This window comes from Mesoplodon mirus, assembly GCF_964341445.2.
Source record: "Mesoplodon mirus genome assembly, chromosome: 2".
Taxonomy (NCBI): domain Eukaryota; kingdom Metazoa; phylum Chordata; class Mammalia; order Artiodactyla; family Ziphiidae; genus Mesoplodon; species Mesoplodon mirus.
In genome coordinates this window covers 58844647-58862121 of record NC_138977.1, presented here as the reverse complement: position 1 = coordinate 58862121, position 17475 = coordinate 58844647, and the positions used below count along the sequence as shown (strand labels likewise).

Sequence of the window (17475 nt, the reverse complement as noted above, 5' to 3'; positions counted from 1 at the left end):
TCAGGGCTCTCAAGTACACGGGCTGTCAAGAGGGCTTCATGCCCTCAGCGTGACCAAGAACCACGCTGACAAGATGAATACAGCTGGCTGTTCTGTCCTGCCCCTCCCCTCAGAAACTGTCCACTGCTGTTCCTTCAACCATGTGACAACCCACAGGACGCTTTTATCTTAGGTGGTAAACCCTCATGGGGCTAGGGCCATATGGCTGGGGTCTCAAAGGTCTTCAGGGCAAAGAAGAAACTGACTGCCCCTGGAAGGAGATTGGGGTACAGCACGATTGTGAAGAGGAAAAACCGGAATCCAGATGGGACTGGCAGGGGCAAGACACATGACAGGATCGGGGGGTGCGTGGAGGACACTAGGAGACCTACTCTGTTGAAGCAGAGTGTTTATTTAAAGGCATCCTGGAAGATTAGGTTAGAAATGCCTATGGAAGCCGACAGCAGCAGACCTGAATGATTCCAGGCCCTTGATTAGAGGCCCTCCATTACTCAGGTCATGAGAGCACCTGCGGATGGGACAGAACAGAGCCCAGAAAGAGAGCAAGCATGTGGGGGGCAGTGGGAGATGATCTCATGACCGACCACTCGTCTCAAGGCTGCCACCTAGTTTGCCAGAGTTTAAAGCTAACAGTCTTGTTCTTGATGTCGAATAACTCCAAATGGCAAGACAGACATCCTAAGATCCTACAGTTGCCACTACAGTGCTGGGCTCTAGCAGTCACTCCCTCTACTTCAGGTCACCTTGCTGCCCAAGGTGAGCAGTCAGGGAGCAAAGGAAAGTCTTCAAGCTCACCTGGGTGGGAACTGCAACTGGTTCAAGCTCCAGCCCTTGGCATTCATGAGGTTGAATAGTCGGTAGATGTCAAAATCATGGGAGCCCAGAGCAATGACTGACAATTGAGGATTCCCCAAAACGAAGATGCCTTTGATATTTTCCAGTCTTAAAACAAACAAAAGGAACAGAAAGGAAATTCAGGCACGTACATTCTTCTGGTCATCTCATGTCTCCCTTATAACAAATCTAACCTTTGGGGGCTTAAGTTTTCTCATAAGGTGGCTAGACTGAGATCAGTGGTTCCTAAATATTAAAAATATTTTAAGGCTCAACCCCCACTAGATCCAGTGACTGAAGATTGTTGGCTCTTAACCTGTCTGCCCAACCCCCAAATTATGATATGCCCCCCAGGGGTACCTGAGGGATAAACAATGTACTTTTTTGTAAATCCTGGAAAAATAATCCATCTCTCTTTTAAAAAAGTCATCCATGTAGGGCTTCCCTGGTGGTTCAGTGGTTAAGAATCCGCCTGCCAATGCAGGGGACACGGGTTCGAGCCCTGATCCGGGAAGATCCCACATGCTGTGGAGCAGCTAAGCCCATGTGCCACAACTACTGGGCCTGCACTCTAGAGCCCGCGGGCCACAGCTCCTGAAGCCCGCACGCCTAGAGCCTATGCTCCACAACAAGACAAGCCACTGCAATGAGAAGCCCATGCATCACAACCAAGAGTAGCCCCCGCTCGCCGCAACTAAAGAAAGCCTGCGTGCAGCAACAAAATAAAAAAATAAAAATAATAAAGTCATCCATGTAATCCCTAAAGCAAGAAATGGTACAGCACTTCTCAGCAGATGGGTGTAACAGGACCATATGCAGGCCTTTTTCAAGTGAGCCGTGCCTACTGGCTGCTTTCATTCACCCTCAAGATCGTGAAAAGGCCTCCCCAATCCTGGTGACACACGGAGAGCCAGGCAGGTGACACACGAAGAGGTGTGTTAGACAAAGCACACAAGCTGGTTCTAGCCTTAACCCCAGATTTCACCACCCCTCCCGCCCTCCCCCTCTCCAGTTCTTCTCTTACTCCAGCGATTCTCCAAGTGTGACTCAGACCAGCAGCATTAGTGTCCACTGGGAACTTTCAGAAATGCAAATCTTCAGACTCCCATTCCAGACCTACTGAGTCAGAACTCTAAGAGTGGGCCCCAGCAATCTGCGTCTTAACAAGCCCTCCATGTGACTGATTAGGATTCAACCTCAAGTTTTGAGAACCGCTGTCTTAACCATTAAGCTGTACATCAGCACCTGGTAAGAGCTGCCAGTTGTTAGGGACATCCTTGGAGACAAAATGGCCTACAGACGAAGCCCGGGTGTGGCCTCCGCGTCACAGCACAGCAAGGGAGCTTACCCCCCCAGGCCAACACCACACTCCTAAGCTGCGGGGCCTGCAGACGGGCTGGAGCCATGGCACTTGGCCTAGCAGCTGCCTTGAGCCTATAGCAGACAGAGCAAGGGACACGGCAGAGCCCCCCAACCTTCCAGACATACTCTGACTTGAGGAAGCGAGTGGTTTTGATGATCTGCTTGGTTGCTTCAACGTAGCCGCTCTCACCGAAGTACATCAGGGCGGCCCAACAGGCTGCACTGATGCCACCAGGCCGTGAGCCCGCAATGGTTGGGGAAGCGTAGATGCCGCCCTGCCAATCTGTGTCAACGAAGAACTGATAGTGCCTGTACTTCTTGTCAGAGTATAACACCACTGAAGAGCCCTTGGGAGCGTAGCCATACTGAGGGGGAGAAGCAGACAGGTGAGTGTACAGTTCCATGCGGCAGACCTGCCCCAGAACTCTCTTCATGCAGATTCCCCCTGTCTGTCAGTTTCCCTGTGTTCCCACTCACATTACGATTTCCAACTTATTTATTAAAGAGTATAAGAAACTTCGGGGGTGGGGTTCATGGGGTTTAAATTCTCTATTTTAGGAATGAGGAATCTGAGGCCCAGGAAAAACAACATCTTGTCTAGTTAATGGGTTTGCTTCCTATCTGTCATGCAGCATAGTTTTCCTTATTTAAGACAGTACCCCAGGGAGGTATGTCAGGATGGAAGCAAAGATAAATTTCCACTGGAAGCCAGGACAGGATGGAATTGAGGTCACTTGTAGAAACTAAAATCACGATCTGACTCCCTTTCCATCCTTTTTGCTTAGTATCATGCTTCCTTCTTAAGAACACCATGGTGCTCAAAATCTAGAAGCTACTTAATCCAGCTGTAAAATGAACTATGTACTTCACGAGTGTGCCCTCCTAATTAACTCACTGAAGCTAATATGTGACTTATGTTAACCCCTGAGCCACACAAGGATGGACAGTAAGAAAAAGGGCACTTTGCCTCAGTCCACCAGGGATAGCAGGCATGGACCTTTCAAACATTACAAGCCAAACATTCCTGAGCACAAAGTTCATCCCTTTTTCAAAAGGACTCTTCCAGTGATAAACTCCAGTCACGCAGGTACAGCAGCCCCAGGAGCATGGGGGCTGCAGCATCAGCATACCTCCTCTTAGGAGCTCTGGTTATCAACCTCACCTCCTCCCCCCACCCCCAAGGCTTCAGGGAACCTTTGTATAAGGGCCACTACACTAGCATGTCCCAGTTACATACAGTCACTGGATACAGAAATCCTCTTAGCTGTGACATAAAGATAACAGGTTCCTTTTCACTACTGCTGGTCACCTCTAGCACTGTACCTTGTCATATGAATCAGCTGCCTTGGTGAGAGCAGAGAGCCAGATTTAATTTTATATTAATGGGGGAAACTAATGCTTTAACCGATTTATTTTATTGGTAGTAGTCAAAATAATCAACTGTCTACTTTGATTAACACGCGGTCTCTTCCCTCACTCACCTTATGAGTATCAGCTGAAATGCTGGTCACACCTTTCACCCGGAAATCAAATGGCTGCTCCAGTGGGTATCCAGCTTTCTCCATAAAGACGATGAGGAAGCCCCCCAGACAAGCGTCCACATGAAGAGGTATTTTGTATTTGACAGCCAGCTAGTTCCAAAAACCAAAGACCATAGACAATATCAGTTATAGCCCTACAACAAAAAGTTTGCAAGACACGGGTGGAATGGTGGGATACAGGCCCAAGGCATTATGCACTGTCTTCCATGTTTTAAAAACCTGGCTATTTTTGACATTTTTAATAAAGCTTGTCTTTCAAATGTGGTTGTCTTTCAAAATAATTCATCTGAATGTGGTTTCTATTTTATATTTAAATACGCGGGGCCTCAAACTCACCTGCAAAATCCAGCAAGAAATGAGAAGCACTCTGATTTAGGCTGGGGGCGGGGAAGGAGGGAGGGGTGCCCCGGGGCAGCATGGTGGGCTCTGGCAGGCATGCCCTAAATGGAGATTATTTCCTGACCTGAATCAAAATGTCAGTACTGCTTCAGAATGTCCAGTTTAAACAAAGCCTTCCTCCTTGTGTTATCCCTCCCCCAGAGCAGAAGCTAGTCACTTTCAGAGGCTTCGGCAGAGCTGTGCAGCTTATCACAGGGCGGATGAGAGCTGTTCATCACCACTGGGCTAGAATCTAAACTCAAAATCGCTTCTTTTTGCCAAGTACTGCACCATTCGATTCTACTTTAAAATCTCCATCTGCCTGCCTAGGAGTCCATTCTCGCACACACCTTGGCCACATCAGGGACAGGATCTATCACACCATGAGGAAACTGGGGGGCAGAACAGACGAGCATGGCAGTGTTCCTGGAGATGGCTCTTCGCATTGCCTAAGGGTTTAAAGTTGAAAGGAAAGTGAGAAGCCACATCACACTTCCTCCTCTCTTCTGCCCCCAGGAGCAATCTAGGCTACCAGCCTCGAGTTCCAGTCCCACTAGCACCCCGCTTCACCCCTCCAGCCTGGAAGAAGACCACCGCCCTGCCGTGCTGGCCGGACACGGACATTTGGGGGGAACCGTCTGAGAGCCCAGTGCAAAAACAGCAGAATCACCGTGAGGGTAAAACAGAACATTCGGCTAAGAGGCAAAAGAGCCAAATGTGAGTCCTCGGCTGCAATAACACTGACAGCTCCTACGACCTCCCCAGGTTGTCATGAGGCTCGAATGCGATTCTGGTAACACTCAGAAAACTACAGAGTTCTCCTGTGTAAATGCAAGGCTTAAAAGTAATGACTAAAGGAATATTACTCTGGCTTAAACAATCCTGCCATTGGCGACAACGTGGATGAACTTGGAGGACATCACGCTAAGTTAAATAAGCCAGACACAGAAGGACAAATACTGCACGATCCCACTTATATGAGGGATCTAAAACAAACTCATAGATGCAAAGAGTAGAACTGTGGTTGCCAGGAGCTGGAGGATGAGGGAAACAGGGAGATGTTGGTCGAGGGGTACCAAGTTCCAGTTATGCAAGATGAGTAAGTTCTGGAGATCTAATGTAGAGCCATGTGACTATGCTGAACAATACTGCACTGTACAGCTGAAACCTGCTGAGAGATCTGCAGGGTGGTCTTAAGTATTCCAACCATGAAAAAAGAAAATGGTAACTACGTGAGGTGATGGAGATGTTAAATAGCTTGACTGTGGTGATTATTTCACAATGTATCAAAACACCAAGTTGTATACCTTATACACAGTTTTTTACTTGTCAATTAATTAGTTAATACCTCAATTAAGGTGGGGGGGAATAATGCTGGTGCTAATAAATTGTACAGTTTACTTCTGAAAAAAAATTACTATTATAATGGCAATGGTACTAATTCAGGCCAATCGAAAACGACAGTGAGAGTCTTAGGGCAAGTTAGTCCTGGCTCATTTTACAAATAGAAGAGAAAGTGATGGTGCTGAAGCAAAACCCAGGTCTTTAAAGTCTCAATTGAGTCTCATCTTCCTATTAGAGTTCATGAAAAGACTGAAGCTGCAGTGACTCACCACTGCCAGTGGCAGTTTTTGCAACCCTGGCTCCTACAATCAGAGGCATTTGAGCCTGTCTGTGTGTGACACTGGAAAAAGCACTTCCTGCTTCTTGCAGCCCAAGACAGACAACAGCCCTTCAGAGGAACTCACCTGAACATCCACCTCCATCACTTTGTTCAGTGGAACTCGTTTAATCTTCATCCCAAAATAGTTGGCTGCTTTGTCAAATGCAGCATGGGCACTCTGGGGGGCTACACTAAAGGACAGGGAAGAAGAAAACAGTGAAATTCAAATCAAAACGGGGTTCGAGAGATAACATGGTTAGCAGCTAATCTAAATCAGCAGGAAGAAACTTCTGATTATTTTTAGTCCAGTTTTCAAAACTGTTTATATTGTTTTATTTTTCTTTTTAAGCACAGACAAAAAGAGGTCACCTGATTTTCTAGAGAAACCTTCTCCCTACTTCTTCTTGCTACCAAATCATTTTGGCAGCAGGAAGAACTTGGAAATAATGCCACATGGAGGGATCCCAATCATAAATCAGGGCTGACAGGGAATCTGGATCAGATCAACAAGCGGTGGAACCCTCTAGAGGTTGCCTACCTAAAGGCAGGTACCTCAGTGAGGAGCAAGCTTCCTGACACAACACGTGTTCAAGCAGAAAACATAAGATTGCTCAGCAGGGATATTAAAGCAGTGGTCAAGTATCAGATCAGTGGTCTCCATCTCTGAAAGACCATGATCCTATGAAAAACTAAAATCCCCATTTTTCCTACATATTTGGGAGCAGCATTTCAAACAGTATTGAAAAAGGAAACCAAGTCATTTGCTTTCAGACTTCCCTCAATTACTCCTCTCTTACAATTAATCTGTTCCCTTTAAGGCAGAAAAATCGCTATCACTGAATAAGTACCAAGCATCAAAGGTTCATGCATGAAGAGAGACGGCAGCCTGACTTACTCTCTTAGGCTAGGTATGAATCACAGCATGAGATCATGTACAACAAAACCCTTAGTCACTGACACTTGTGGAAAAAAATTAACCCAAGAGATGTGGTATAAACACACTGTACAAGGAGGGAAACTAGAGGAAAAAAATGCAACCAAGTATCAAAATTATGTCCATGGGGTGGCAATATGGGTACATCTCAAGAAGATTTTTAAAAACTTTGCTCCCAGAACACAGGTGTCAGGCTGAAATTTTCTTAGGGAGCACCCCGAGGCAGCCTATTATATTTAAGTAACTTTCACTGAACTGAGATAAGTAGAGAGCTTTCCTTAGGCGCGAGATAAACTTATAGCATCACAGAATTCAAAGATGTAGTCCTATAACTCTGTCAACTTTTAGAAAAAGGATCTTGTTCTTGCTTGCAATACACACCATGTATAAATCTGGGTGGTTGGGAAAGAGAATGACCTTCAATATTAACTAGCAGATCCACTTAGGACTTTGCTGAATGTGAAGGATAACGGTCAAGGGCACAGGACGGGAGAGAAGAGGACTGGAATTACCAGAGGAAGACAAGAATCAGAAAACAGATTATCAGGCTATTTCACACAGCAGTATTCCACACAGACAAACCTAAAAGGGGAAAAAACCCAGCCACACATACAGTCAAGCCCTATGTATCCATGAGTTCAACCACCCAAGGAAGGAAAATATTCAGGGGGAAAAAAGTTCCAAAAAGCAAAACTTGTATTTGCTGCATACCGGCAACTGTTTACACAGCATTTACACGTTAAGTATTCTAAGTAATCTAGAGATGATTTAAAACCATATGGAGGGGCTTCCCTGGTGGCGCAGTGGTTAAGAATCCGCCTGCCAATGCAGGGGATACGGGTTTGAGCCCTGGTCTAGGAAGATCCCACGTGCCGCAGAGCAACTAAGCCTGTGCGCCACAACTACCGAGCCTGTGCGCTAGAGCCCGTGCTCCACAACAAGAGAAGCCACCACAATGAGAAGCCTGCACACCACAATGAAGGGTAGCCCCCGGCTCACCGCAGCTAGAGAAAGCCTGCCTGCAGCAACAAAGACCCAATGCAGCCAAAAATAAATAAATTAAAAAAAAACACACACCACTATATGGAGGATATGCATAGGCCATACACAAATACTATACCACTTTATATAAGGGACCTGAGCATCGAGGATTTGGTATCCATGGGGGTCCTGGAACCAATCCTCCATGGATACCAAGGGAACTGTACATACATTTCTGGAGTTTTGATCCCATTCTCGAAGGCCAGTTCCCGATAAGCTTTACAGGCCATCAGAATACTTTCTGTCCCCCCGGAGGTCACCTGTAAGAAAAAAGAGAAGCCATCTGTGGAAGGGAGTTAGGGATAGCTATCAGCATGCACTTCCTGCCTTGATCTTGAGGGTATCTGATGCAGAAACAGGTGAGATCTTGGATGCATGCTGCAGAGCAGATGCTTCTGTCCGCCAGAAGGAAAATTTGACTTTATTGGCTAAGCCCAATCTTGGTTCAGGAGAAGAATAAAAGCTACTAAATGATTAGAAGTTCCACACTGTATGAACAAATGTACATCTGCCCAGATCCCATCTGTGCACAGCCCGCCTACATTTCTGTTGTTCGTCCAGTTGCAGATAGCATAGGGCATTTTACCCCATCCAAAAGCATCAGGATTACTGGCTTTGATTTAAATTTTTAATGCCCATTGAAGAATGTGAAACTGTGAAGTTACAACTCTAGTCAGCTATGCAATACATTAGAAGACCAAGAAGAGACACTCAGATATTCCAAAGTAAACTTGTGGTTTTGACAAGTTTGAAACACAGGAAAAACCAGAAGCCTCTACTTAGAAGTTTGTTAACTTACTTACCTGAAATTAAAAAAAAAAAAATCCTAATGTTTTTAAAGTGAAGAAAAATGTTCTCCTGAAGCTAGGCCTAGCACCTCTGATACAGGTGAATTTCTTTACCAGAGCTGATACAAAAATACTCAGAGGTCATTTCATTCATCTTGTCTTCCTCACTGGACTACAAAACTCACGAAGGTGGGGACCGTTCTGTTCAAGACAATATTCCTGGCACCTAGCTAGTAGCTGACACCTACCAGACCCTCCATTAACATTTCTTAATGCCTGATTTGACTCTCAGTAAACCATGACCAATACAGGCATGTCATACCCATCTGGCTATCCTTTGGTAACATCTAAGAATAAAATAATTTCAAAACAAACAGGAAAAAAAAAAGCCATAGCACTGAGCTAGATGGATATTTCCTTAGATTTATCATCTCCAAAGATTCATATAATCTTAGAAAGCTTTTCCATTTTACAGGTAAGAAAACTGAGCCCCAAAACTGAGAGACTAAGTGATTCATCCAATGTCATCCATCTTTTGATAAAAAGTAAAACTTTCTACATTTTCATATTTAGTGTAACTTAACATGAGATGAAATGAGAGCAGGCAATGACTGAAATTTCCTCAAGTAATATCCACATATAAGACAAAAATACCACAGGATACAATATCCCAGTGGAGGGACTTCCCTGGTGGCACAGTGGTTAAGAGCCCACCTGCCAGTGCAGGGGACATGGGTTCGAGCCCTGCTCCGGGAAGATCTCACATGCTGCAGAGCAGCTAAGCCCATGCGCCACAACTACTGAGCCTGCACTCTATCGAGCCTGCGAGCCACAACTACCGAAGTCCACGCGTCTAGAGCCTGTGCTCTGCAACAAGAGAAGCCACCGCAACGAGAAGCCCGCACACCACAACAAAGTGTAGCCCCCACTCGCCACAACTAGAGAAAGCCCATGCGCAGCAACAAAGACCCAGTGAAGCCAAAAAAATAAAAATAAAAAATAAAAAATACCAGTAGTCAGGAATTATATGGAAGATTAGCTGAGAAGAGTCAGTCATTTTGTAATTGAGGAAGCCTTCAGGAAACATGTGACTGTCATGCACACAGTAAGCCACTGAACTCGGGCACAGGACACTTGTTTGTAGGTCTCTGCATTTCTCTGCTTACAATTGAGGTCAGCGCTGCAAATCGCGGCAAGTCCTGTGGTCCAGTGTAAAACCTCAGAACATCACATGAGGAGCCAAGCCAGTTGTGAAGGAAGTCGGGAAAGGATCAAGTCCTCAGCGCACTCATCTCTCACTAAGGTCCAGCAATGACCTAAGCAGAAATATTTCCAACCCCCTAGTCACTCACTCACTTCACATGTCCTATTTTCAGTCCAATAACTAATCCAATCAACATCATTATCTGTTAGGCAAACACCAGTGTACTTTGGACTGTAAAAGCAGGAACACCTAAATTTTACTTCCAATTTTTATTTCTGATCCCTAAATTCTGTGTTCAAATATGCTGCTACTCTCCCATTTCCTTCTACCCCTGGCACCACCCCTCCAAAAATGGAAATCTAATTCTGAAGTAAGAAGACAGAGGCCGCAATAACTACTTATTACATTAGTCAACATCTTTCAACATTTTTAAAACCTCTCACCCTAATATATGACATCTAAGTCAGAAAACAAGAGAACAGGTCCTATTTGGAAATTTTTCTTTTAGATACTGTTTGGACATGACGGCATTTGCACAAGCCAAGACTGTTTCCCATGGCAACCTAATTTCTTTCAGTATATAAAGTCACCTCTCACCCATTCTAACTGGGGCAAATGAAGCTAATAAAAGGACAGTTTAAGGTTGAAGAATAAAGAATGAGAAGAGCTTAATACCTTAGTTGGGAACAGGCTAAAGACTGCCCAGCCAGTTGGCCGTGTCTTCTTGTTTCCCACCTCTGAACTCTGAACTTTCTTCACCAGAAGTGGCTCATCAAGAGAGAGACAGAGAGAGATACAGAGAGAAAGACAGACACTCACATAATCCCAGATGTAATTAGTTCTCTTATAAAAGTCTTAAGTATCAGAAGAGACTGGGGATCTTTGACTCTGTCTTTCCTTCTCCTGACCCCTGACACAGCACTAAAAAGGGTCCTAATGGGAGAGGCTTGGTTTAACTGTAGCAATGCAAACCCCCCCACCAGAGTTGGATTTCTGGATTAAGATGGAAGACTGAAACTACTTCACAGATTTTCTCTCCCCCAGTACGTGCAAGAATAAAGGAAAAAAGCAGTAAAACCCTGCAATAACAACACCAAACAAGGAAAGAGAGGGAATCTAACACAATAAACTTCAAATACTGATGATGAGAAAAAGAAACAAGTTTCTAAAGCACAGCAAAGAGTAAAACCCAGTTCTTAGACCCTCCTCCGAGACACGGAAATTGTCCAGGTAAGTCAGCAAAACCCTGAGAATTCTCATTAACACCCCCCAAATCTTCAGAGAAGCAAATGGAGGCAGTTTCTTTGTTGTCAGATGAGTGGGTGACAGACATAGCGGCTGGGGAGAAACAAGCAGCCTGGGGAGAAAGAACACCAGGACTGACTCTCTAAAGTGAAGACTCCAGGGATACAGGATCAGCTGCTAAAGAAATAAAGCCCAAAGAGTATTATTCTCTTCCAGTTAGGCAGAGTGAACTCTCGTAGGTAACTTTTTTTTTTTTTTTTTTTTTTTTGCTGTAAGCGGGCCTCTCACTGTTGTGGCCTCTCCCGTTGCGGAGCACAGGCTCTGGACGTGCAGGCTCCGCGGCCGTGGCTCACGGGCCCAACCACTCTGTGGTATGTGGGATCTTCCCGGACAGGGGCACGAACACGTGTCCCCTGCATCAGCAGGCGGACTCTCAACCACTGCACCACCAGGGAAGTCCCCTCGTAGGTAACTTTTGACAAAATCTCAGAAGAGGCCTACATATTCTAATAGAGGTGGAACAAAGCTTTACCCAAGCCTTGCCTCTCAGACAAGAAGTGACCCATCATGCATCAGAACAAACAGAATATGTCTAGAGACAGTCACTGAAGCATGAGCCAAGATGAAAGAAATAGCATGGTAACTATGCAAACATATAAAAAGAAAAAAAGGTAGCCTGCAAAATAAAGGCCAACTCAGAAGGAAATTCCTCCTGTTTCTCACTGTAGGACAATATCATAAGAACATGAATTCAAGAAAACAAAAGCTGAAAGACTGGACACTGAAACAACAGAATGAGACCACAGACCTGAAAAAAACCCCAAAGTACCAAGTAGCATGATTCCAGAATTACTAAATACATTAGGAACAGCAAGAAACAGACTAAACACTGCTGAGAATAAAAATATTGACTTAGAGGAAAGGTTTAAGGTAAATTTAGTGAACCCAGATAAGAAAGAGATTGAAAGCTCAGTGCTGCTCTACATTTGCAGAACTGTGTCCACCTGGCTAGTCATAGATAACCAAAAGGCGTTCAGAGAGGAAGGCCGGGCATGGGTGGAAATCTGTGAAATCATATTCTCTAAGAAAAGCTGAGAATCCTAGGAAAACTGTGGTGAAGAGAAGATTCAGGGGGAAAGAGGCTTTCAAGTATACAAAGGTCTCCCACATGGAAAAAAACAATCATGGAACTTCTATTTCCAGCAATATACATTAATATACTTGGGCAACCCTCCTAACTAGAACGACTAAAAAAGCCTGATAAAACATAAAAAATATTTTTACATCCACGACTGAGTTAACATAAAGGAACACACTGAACCCCCAAACAAAGCAAAATCAAGAATCCTACAAGATAAGTGAATGTCAAAGCTGGTTTTAACTTTGAGGGTTATTGCCAACTCCTAGATCTAGACCTCAAACTCCCACTTTGACAAATAAACAGGAAATAAATGTAGGGCCTGCTCAAGATAAGGAATCTAAGAGGGGATGGCTGAAAACAGAGACTTCACCCACACTCTTAGCAGTATAAGAAATAAACCCCACTGATACAGAAGAGAACAGCAAGAAAAATTACTTTTCTCAACCCAGATGCTCAGGGTAAAGAAAAATAAGGATCTCTCAAGAATGTATGCCAAGACAGCTTTTATTTGAGTTTGTGGTCTGAGCTCAGACGACTTCCATAGTACAAAACTGTGAGCTGAAAATCCGACTTAAATTGGCTCCAGTGTGGCAGCACTTCCCAGCAAATCCCCAGTAACTGACAGAAGTAAATACAAAAATACAAATCTTCTCTGGAAGAACTTAACTTCAATCTAGGCCTCAAAGTTAAGTTTCCAAGAAAATGAGTGACTCACAGAAAAAAAAACAACACACAAATATAAGGATACAAGACAGAGTTAAGTGAAACCAGCAGAAGCAGACAGGTAAGGCTCATGAATAATGGAATTATCAGACAGACTATAAAATAATTATGTGTAATATATTTAAATAAACAAAGCATAAGACAAGGAAAGGGACTACAAAGAACAACCAAGCAAATTAAAAAAAAAAAAAGAACCAAACAGAATTCTCAAGAATGAAAAACACAGTAAATGAAATTTAAAAACCCAATGGAAGAACTAAAGAGTAGATTATACACAGCTAAAGAGGGAATTAATAAAACCCCTGCATGTATCACCCAGCTCCAACAATTCTCAACTCATAGCCCATCTTTCTTCTAACCCCAACTGCCCCAGCCATTGTTGCTATTGAGAATATCAGTTGTTCTAAAAGTTAAACCTTTACAGGTTATCTATGTTTTCTGGCTGCTTTTAAATACCAACTAGAGGTGTGTTAGCCTTTCTCACTCTATCATTCATGTCTCTTAACATTCTATTTGTCTCTCCAGGTTTTATTCTGGTTAATTTTTAAAACTGTCTTATTCCATAAATTTGACTTAGGAACCATGTAAATATTTTACATGGCTATAAATGAACTAGGGCTCCTTGAACGAATGGCTGATTCTGGGTCTGGAGCAGGAAATGTAAAAGGTAAACCTGGAATATTTCATCAAATAAAAATAGTTTGTGCAAAAAAAAGAAGAAGGAAAGAGAGGAAGCTCGCAAAGACTCCTTGAGTCATGCAAAAAGACCCAGGAGCCAAAATTAAGAAGTTCCCACTGGCCAAAAATGGAGTAATTTGAGTATCATTCTGAGTGACAGCTACAATAGACTGACTGACACACTATTCTATGATTCATCCACCCCACTGTTGATAAGCATTTGAGTTATTTCCAGTTTTTAGCTATCATGAACAATTTTGCTATGAATATACATCTATCCTGATACACACATGTACGTTTTTCTAGAATATATCCCAAGTAGTGGCATATCAGAGTCATAAGATATGGGTATCTTCAACTTCACTGGATAAGGCCAAACTGTTTTTGTGCTTGTTTAACCTGTGGTCTCTTAAAAGTTCACAGAGCCTGTCATACAGAGTGAAGTGAAGTCAGAAAGAGAAAAACAAGTATCATGTATTAACGCATATATGTGGAATCTAGAAAAATGGTACAGATGAACCTATTTTCAGGGCAGGAATAGAGATGCATATGTAGAGAACGGACATGTAGACACAGGGGGATGGGGAGGGTGGGATGAATTGGGAGGTTAGGATTGATATATATACACTACCACATGTAAAACAGATGGCTGGTGGGAACCTGCTGTATAGCACAGGGAGCTCAGCTCGGTGCTCTGTGATGACCTAGATGGGTGGGATGTGGGGTGGGGGAGGTCCAAGAGGGAGGGGATATAGGTATACATATAGCTGATCCACTTCGTTGTACAGCAGAAACTAACACAACACTGTAAAGCAACTATACTCCATTAAAAAAAAAAAAAAAGTAAACTGAGCAACTGATCTTCAGAGAAATTATTAAAAAAATATTTAGTGAGGCTTTTAAAGAAAGTTCATAAAGAGTCTAATGGCACAGAAGAATACCCACGTACTGTACGTATACTGGCATCTCCCCTCTACATCATCCCGTTCATCTAAATGCCGTAAGGGAACCCACTGCTAGATTATGGTTGGGTTTTTAACAGTTTTGGAACTTTTGGGGGGAAAATGAATGCCAGGAATACCAGTTTTGTTAGCTACTGAGTATTTGAACATGTTGATTTTTCATGGTGCCAACTTAAAAGTAAAACCCAATGCTGCTTATTGGGGAAAAAACAAAAAAGTAACTATAAAATGTTCTCGTCTTTGGATGGGCCCTTCAAAATTAAATTTGCAGACTTTCTAATGATTACAAAAGTATTTGGTATGATAGGATTAGCACCTCTAGGTTACCATTACAGCACCCTGGGTTAAATCTAACTATCTTGATAAGCTGAAATTTACTTTTTTCTAGAGAAGGCAATATCAGTTTGTGGTACCAAACCTCAACAGAAGTTTATCAATCACAGTTTAGGAAAACTAACAAACATCTACTGGAAAGAATAGTTGAAAGAAGGAATCCTCATGCGCATCTTTAAATACAATGACACCCTCTTCCTTTACTCCTAAACCAACTGAGATTCAATTTATAGCAAAATAATAAACATCCAGCTCAAGCAAAACAAGTATATCAAAAAAGTATAGGATGGTTTGAAAAAATTATATAGATAAGTGGGTAGGTAGGTAGGTAGGTGAAAGAAAGGGAGGGAGAGAAAGAGGAGGAGAGAGCAGATATGACAAAATATTTATATTTAGTGAATCTAGGATGTTCTTTAAACTATTCTGACAACTTAATGTAAGTTTAAAGTTTTTCAAAATAAAAGACTGAAGATAAAAAAATATCTATAAGATATTTACCAAAATGTTGATACTCCATGAATTACAAAATCATAACCTTTAAAAATCGCTGTTAATCTGGATCTTCCTAAAATAATCATGTATTACTTGTGTAATAAAATGTTTTGAATAAACTCTTCCATTTTAAGCTAAACAAATCAGATTATAGGATGCCACCTGCATATACTTACACATCCACAGGAATCTGGTCCCCCATTGAATAGGGAACAAGCCATCCTCACAATCTCTGCTTCTATTTTACGTAGTCCTGGGAAGATATCTGGATGCAGCGGATTACTCCATGCAAAATCTCCATAAGCCTGCAGAGAAATGCAAGCAGATGTGAAGACAATTACACTGTATTAAAAAAAAAGAATCACGCAACAAACAAAAGTTTCTAGGTATCAGACACAACACTAGAAACTGAAAAAATGGTAAGATATGTTCCCCAATCTAAAGAAGATCAAAATATAGTGGAGGAGACAGACAGGCATAAAAATTGTTTTACAATGTGGTAAGAGAGGAAGTATAAATGCGGTTAAAAGCACAGACTAAAACACCAAACAGCCCCAGTTTGAAATCTTAGCTTTACCTATCACTTCTAGCTGTGTATTCTTAGGTCAGATAACCTCTCTGAGGCTCAATTTCCTCATGCTAAAGGGGATAATCATAGTACCTATCTGATGGGGTTCTAGCCATAAGTAAATAAGATAACGCACGCGAAGCACTTTAAGTAGAGTGTCTGGCACAACTATTTTAAGTGCGATACCAGATGTACGTACGTACATGAGGGTAAGGGGCCTTAAAGAGGGAATAACGAACATCCTGAGTGGTCTGGAGGTTATCTGTTCAGTGGAACCTTGAGACATGAATAGGAATTCATCACTTAGAACAGAAGGGAAAGGAAAACAACACAGGAGCAAGGTGTACTCAGTGAAGAGAAAAGGCAATGGTTAGTATTCATGAGGGAAAATAACAGGAATGGTTGAAAAAAATAGGTGGGAGCTGGCTCACGAAGGGACTTGTATTTTCTTCTGCATGGGCAGCTTGAGTTTTGTCCTGTAGATAATGGGAAGCCACTGAAACATTCTTAAGCGTAGAAGTAAGGTCAGGGTATTACATCAAGACACAGCTGAGCAAAACCTATAATATTTAGTAAGGTATGCACAGTTTCATAGTCAGAATAATCAAACACAAAGACCTTAGAGACCAGCAGTCCAATGCCAATTTTATATGACAAAGTGGGGTTTAAAAAATAAATTTGATTAGAAGTGGAAGAAGCTAAAGGCAATTTTTAAGTCAACAAAAAATGAGAATTATTTGAATTATAGTTGAGACCACTGCTCATTCTCAGATCATGTGATTTGAGACTCATGTAGTATAGGAAATTATGACCCAGTTTCCATCCCTTGTCTCTTCTGATCCAACAAAATATATCTTGTCATTAATAATCTCAAATGATGGACTACCTTCCCTAGTATCTGCCTTCTACACAGGGCGTCTATGAAGCCTGGAAACATAGTAACATTTTACTTTTTTTTACAGATTGAAGATGTCTTTGATCAATATTATGCATATTCGCCTATGTCTGGGTAAAGAGACACTTGCTAAACCTCTTTAGTTTTATTTTAACAATAAACTTTCATTAAGTAATTTTCTTTAATTACAAAAATAAGGAGAAAAAAATGCAGTAATCTAAAGTGGCAGGGCCACACACTCCCTGCAAGTACTGGGCACTCGCTCACCTTCACAAGGAGTTCAGTGAGCTCCTTCTCCCCACTGTACACCGCGCCGGAGGCCTTCCCTTCTTGCCACAAGACATCTACAGAGAAAGGGAAGACTACTGGATCAGTAAGCAGGAGGCTTTGGGAAGACAGGTTCTAATAAAGAAGAAATAGGAAGAAACTCCTCTGCATACAAAAGAAAAAAAAAGTTGGGAGTGGAAACCCAAAGGTGTTCTTACATGAAATCAAGAAAAAGAACTCCAATAAAGAGCTATCACAGCAAAATAAAGATGAACGGTCAACAATTACCATCAACAACAGTGTGAAAAAGGTACGAACAGCATCTGGGTACAGTAAAGATAGTCCAATAATAATATCATCCCCAACTGCCTTCTAACAGCAGAACAATTTTCCTTTATCTGTACTCCTTTTCTGTTCTCTGTGTGG

At 42.6% G+C, this 17475-nt stretch overlaps 1 protein-coding gene across 3 annotated transcripts in view; it reads right to left on the bottom strand.

Annotated features, from left to right (window-relative positions):
• SGPL1 (sphingosine-1-phosphate lyase 1) overlaps positions 1 to 17475 on the bottom strand; it is a 51061-nt gene that overhangs the window by 1176 nt on the left and 32410 nt on the right. For all 3 annotated transcript variants that reach the window (XM_082603085.1, XM_082603084.1, XM_082603086.1), the window contains exons 6-13: positions 17050 to 17126; positions 15496 to 15624; positions 7925 to 8013; positions 5864 to 5969; positions 4466 to 4564; positions 3678 to 3827; positions 2323 to 2561; positions 796 to 942 (exon numbers count right to left, since the gene is read on the bottom strand). In XM_082603085.1, the coding sequence (XP_082459211.1) occupies positions 796 to 942; positions 2323 to 2561; positions 3678 to 3827; positions 4466 to 4564; positions 5864 to 5969; positions 7925 to 8013; positions 15496 to 15624; positions 17050 to 17126 (1036 nt within the window). The remainder of the gene's footprint in view (positions 1 to 795; positions 943 to 2322; positions 2562 to 3677; positions 3828 to 4465; positions 4565 to 5863; positions 5970 to 7924; positions 8014 to 15495; positions 15625 to 17049; positions 17127 to 17475) is intronic.